This window comes from Echinops telfairi, unplaced genomic scaffold (genome assembly GCF_000313985.2).
Source record: "Echinops telfairi isolate 266 unplaced genomic scaffold, ASM31398v2 ScPeMD7_2565;HRSCAF=3150, whole genome shotgun sequence".
Lineage (NCBI taxonomy): Eukaryota > Metazoa > Chordata > Mammalia > Afrosoricida > Tenrecidae > Echinops > Echinops telfairi.
In genome coordinates this window covers 11105819-11110309 of record NW_022106463.1, presented here as the reverse complement: position 1 = coordinate 11110309, position 4491 = coordinate 11105819, and the positions used below count along the sequence as shown (strand labels likewise).

The 4491-nt window shown below is 43.9% G+C and overlaps 1 protein-coding gene across 1 annotated transcript in view; it reads right to left on the bottom strand.

Annotated features, from left to right (window-relative positions):
- The window catches only part of NBEA (neurobeachin), a 465975-nt gene that overhangs the window by 412463 nt on the left and 49021 nt on the right, over positions 1 to 4491 (bottom strand). The window contains exons 7-8 of the mRNA XM_045294000.1: positions 2697 to 2816; positions 517 to 663 (exon numbers count right to left, since the gene is read on the bottom strand). Of these exons, the coding sequence (XP_045149935.1) occupies positions 517 to 663; positions 2697 to 2816 (267 nt within the window). The remainder of the gene's footprint in view (positions 1 to 516; positions 664 to 2696; positions 2817 to 4491) is intronic.

Sequence of the window (4491 nt, the reverse complement as noted above, 5' to 3'; positions counted from 1 at the left end):
ATGTCTTCATGTTGAAGGTAACAAAAAAAGAATGTGATTAAGTCGTACTGAATCGAGGTCCTGCAAAATTAGGGTCCTCATAACTGGGCCCACTAGTCCTCCAGGTGAAGTCGAGCTGTGTAGCCGCACCTGGTACCTGTGCGGTTTTCCATCTCAGTCCCTGTTCTCGCCAAGCCCGCTCCATCTTAAGCCACTGCAAGTCACTGCCTACATTTCCAAACCCGAGGTGAAAAACCACATTACACAATCAAGTTTTATAATGTCTATTATCTCAGAATTATTTAAACTGCATACCTCCAACATCAGAAAATGTTGGGAAGAATCAAAATTTAAAACATCCTGAAGGAAAAACAGTTAAAACAGAAAGCCCACTTTTGAAAGAAAATAAAGCATTTAATAAAAATGTAACGAGCTCTAAGAAATAAGGATGGCTTATATGCCATTCTCATGAAGACTTTTATTAAAACACAAACTGAATTTGCCTACCAGAGCCTGGTCTCAAAGCATTGTCTCTACCTTGTATCCGGGTCCTAGCTGGTGAATGGCAAATATTTGGGCCGGGTTGAGGGCTTCGCTGAACACGTACACAGCGCCCAGCTGGCCACAGAACACTCTGTTGGCATCAGCAGTCTCTGAAGATCCCAGAAAGCACTTGTCGTAGCTCTGAGGGTAAAATGTCACACACACAAATATCAAATGTATGATTTAGTAAGGACACATGTAGGCTTCCTGGCTGGAAAGATATCAAAGCAGAACAACAATGTCAATAGAACAAAGCCTCACATTAAGCGTACAGTGTGGCATGTTTACCTAATCCAAGCAAGCAAAGTTTTTAGGTAAAAACATTGGTTAGTTAAAGAACATACTTAGGGTTCAGCCAACAAAAAGTAGCCTACTCCAATTTAACCTGAACTACTCTCCAAATATGAGTTATTTGCCAACATAAAACTAATTTTAAAACGTTAATGATTTATAGTTGGCCACAGACTGGCTCAACTCAATCTGAGAGTGACTTTTTGGAGAGATTAGCCATCAGCACATGGGACCTCACTGTCTAACCCCCTTCTCTCTCCATCCCTGCGGGGCCCCTTCTATTCTCTTCACCAAGCGAGGACAGCAGGAAAGGTAGGCCCTCCCGGTCTCTGAGGACACAGCTGAGAGAAATGCGGACACCATGACCACCAGTCTGCTGCCCAGGGATGCTGGCACAGGCCGCTCCATCTGGAGACTTTGGGTGACAAGAAGCCACTGTCCAGCAGCAGACACTCAGAGCCAGTAAAAAGGACCATTGGGGCTTACTGCCCTGTGTAATAAAGACACTGTGCTCGGATGGGCAAACAAGAAGCCGTCCTACATCTGAGATGTCTGGTGACAAAGTCATTCACTCAGGAGTTCATGACGGTGGCCCAACTCTGAGTTTCATGGGCAGAAAAAAACAATCTTTTCATGGAAAGAGCCAGAGAGAGTCAATATTTGAAGCTTCGAGGGTCACACTTCACTTCTGCCATACATTCTTTAATTTTTTTGTTTTGTTTTTGCTTGGTTGGCTGTCTTTCAAACACCACTTTACAATTGCAAAAGCCATTCTTAGCATCTCCTGGAGGCCTGGCTTGCGGGGTAGAGTGACTGCACCCTGCCCTTGAAAACCAGTCTGGTCTATGTTCACAATGCTATTCAGGAGAACTTGGAACAGAGCAAGAGCCAAACCTTGACCTCTGGGACCAGACGGGTGGGAAAGATGCAGACATACTGGAGAAGGGGATCTGAGGTGAGAGAGTTTGTGTGCCTTTAGGCCAGGAGTTGCTCTGGACATGAGGGTGCCTCTGCGGTGACTCTATGGGAGGGGCCAGATGGAGACCTGGGATTGTCCCAGGATCAGGCAGAATAAGACCTCATAAGGGTCTAACTCTAGGACAGGGAAAGAGAAGGCCTGAGGTTCTGACTTTAGGATTTGCTCCCGAACCCCATTGGATGACCTCCTCCTTAGGCAGCAGACAAAATTTTTTTGTTACAACTGGAACATTCAACTCTTGGGCATATCTTTCAGATATGAGCCAGAATGATATTCTCAGACTGTGAACCAGGATCGCCTGGCTTGGCAAGACTCTCCTCCAAAAGGACCTTCCTGCAGGGTGAGGTGTGAACGCCCAGCCCTTAATCTGCATAGGAGACCCCACAATGTGACTCTCTACTGGCTTCACAACCTCCTCTGTCTGGGGGCTCTGTCCCCGCCTCTCCCGACGGCTCCAACACAATGGCGCAGGTACTGTCCTTGAACTGGCGCCTTGTGCCTCAAAACCTTTGCACTCCAGTACCCACCGAGGGGGCTATATCTCCAGGTGTCACACGGCTCTGCTCCCCCACCTCTTCTCAGTGACATCACCTTTGGACTAGCCTCCCCCTCAGGGCACCCCTGGTTCTCCTCCGTCACACTGTTTATGCTCTGCCCTGCACATTCAAAGGAGAGGGAAACACTTTTCAATGTGAGAGATTCAGGAAGAACCGGATCCTGAATTTATGTTTCCTGGCCTAAAATACTTAATAATTTGGCCATGTCATTCTACTCTTTCTGTTTCTTTCATCATACCCTTCAGCAACATTATCATACTATGTTTTAAACATAAAATTTCACTTAACAATAAGAAACCAACTCTAGAAAGAAGTAAAACTCTATGTAAAATTTTTTTAAAACTTACATCATTTGTGTTAACATGCCAAGCCATATCCCCATAGGAAACCAGCTGTCCGTTAACATAACACCGGATTTCACTGTTCCTCCATCGGTTGTAAATGTGAACAATGCTGATCATGTACCACTGAAAAGAAAGACATACACAACATTGAACAGCAGCACACGGCAATGCCTGCTTCTCACTGTCTGTAAGGCAACTGGAGCCTTCCTAAAACTGGGGAAACGCTCTGAGCATCTCAACGGTCCTCCTTCCCTTGGTGCTGCCCTTTTAGTTTTACAAGGTTGACAGTTCTACCACATGCAGTCAGCTCAGTCCTGAACCTGAAAGATGACTGAGCGCCACAGTGTGGGGCTGTCTCTACCAGTCCAGGGAGCCTGGTCTCTTTGATAATTCTGAGTTTGGGTCCACATTTTTCTTCCACTCTTTGTAGGAACTTCTAATGTGATCTTTTTCAGAGGCATTAGTAGTAAAATACACACCTTTTGCTAAGTCACTTCACTCTATAGAATCTTTAACCAGAATTCAAAGGAATCTTTAACCAGAATTAATTATATACTGCATCTTTTTTTAAATCAGAAAGCCACAACGTGTATTAGCCTTCATTGAACCAGAAGAGAGATATCTTTAAATAGGCATTTAACAGCTCGTGTTTTAGCAACCATTTTGATGAGAACGAAGGGGAGCAGAGTAGAAACCCAAAGGCCATCTGTAGACTTGGACATCCCCACACAGAAGGGTCACAAGGAAGGGATGGGCCAGCCAGGGTGCAATATAGGACTGACAAAACACACAACATTCCTCTAATTCTTTAATGCTTTCTCCCCCCCACACACCCACCAACTATCATGGCCCCAGTTCTATCTTACAAATCTGGCTAGACCTGAGCATGTATACTACTACAGATAAGAGCTCTAGACACACGGAATCCAGGACAGATAAATCCCTCAGGACCAATATTAGGAGTAATGATACCATGAGGGTAGGGGGAAGGTGTGGAAAAAAGGGGGGAGAAAGGGGAAAACAATTGCAATGATCAGTATACAACACCCCCGGGGGGTAGAAACAATAGAAATGTGGGTAAAGGGAGACAGTGGATGATGTAAAATATGAAAATACAAAGGATTTATAAATTATCAAGGGGTCACGAGGATTGGAGAGGGACGGGGAAAAAAGAAGATGATAAGGGCTCAAGTAGAAAGAAAATGTTTTGGAAATGATGACAACATATGTACAAATGTGTGTTTTATACAATCAATGTATAGGTTGTTATAAGAGTTGTAAAGGAAAGAAAAGAGCTGTAAGAGTCCCCAATAAAATTACTTTTTTTAAAAAAAACCTCGTGTTTTCAAATCAAGAAAATTTTCAAATTAAAATACCCCATAAAGGGGCAAAGCAATGAAGTCCTCAGGGAACACCAAAATAATCTTTGAAGCCTGAGTGTGGCACCCCATGAGACTCCAACCAGGAAACACTCCTAAAGGTCAACAAACAGACCAGGAACTATTTATAGGTCTTTCTTTCGTCTCTGGTTTTTTTTGTTTTCTTTTGCTCTCTCTTGTTTTTGTGCTTATTATTGTCTCTGCATGTCTATCTAGATAAGATAGGTAGGATAAGCAATCCAGAGGAGAAAACAACAGGACTCACGTTTTTTTATTTTGTTGTTTTTTTTTTGAGGGGGGAAGCAGGGGGAAGGACGTAGGTGTTAACAAACCTAGGGACAAGGGAACAAATGTGATCTAAAATTGATGGTGAGGAGGGCATAGAATACCTGATAGAGCTTGATCAAGGGCAATGTAAC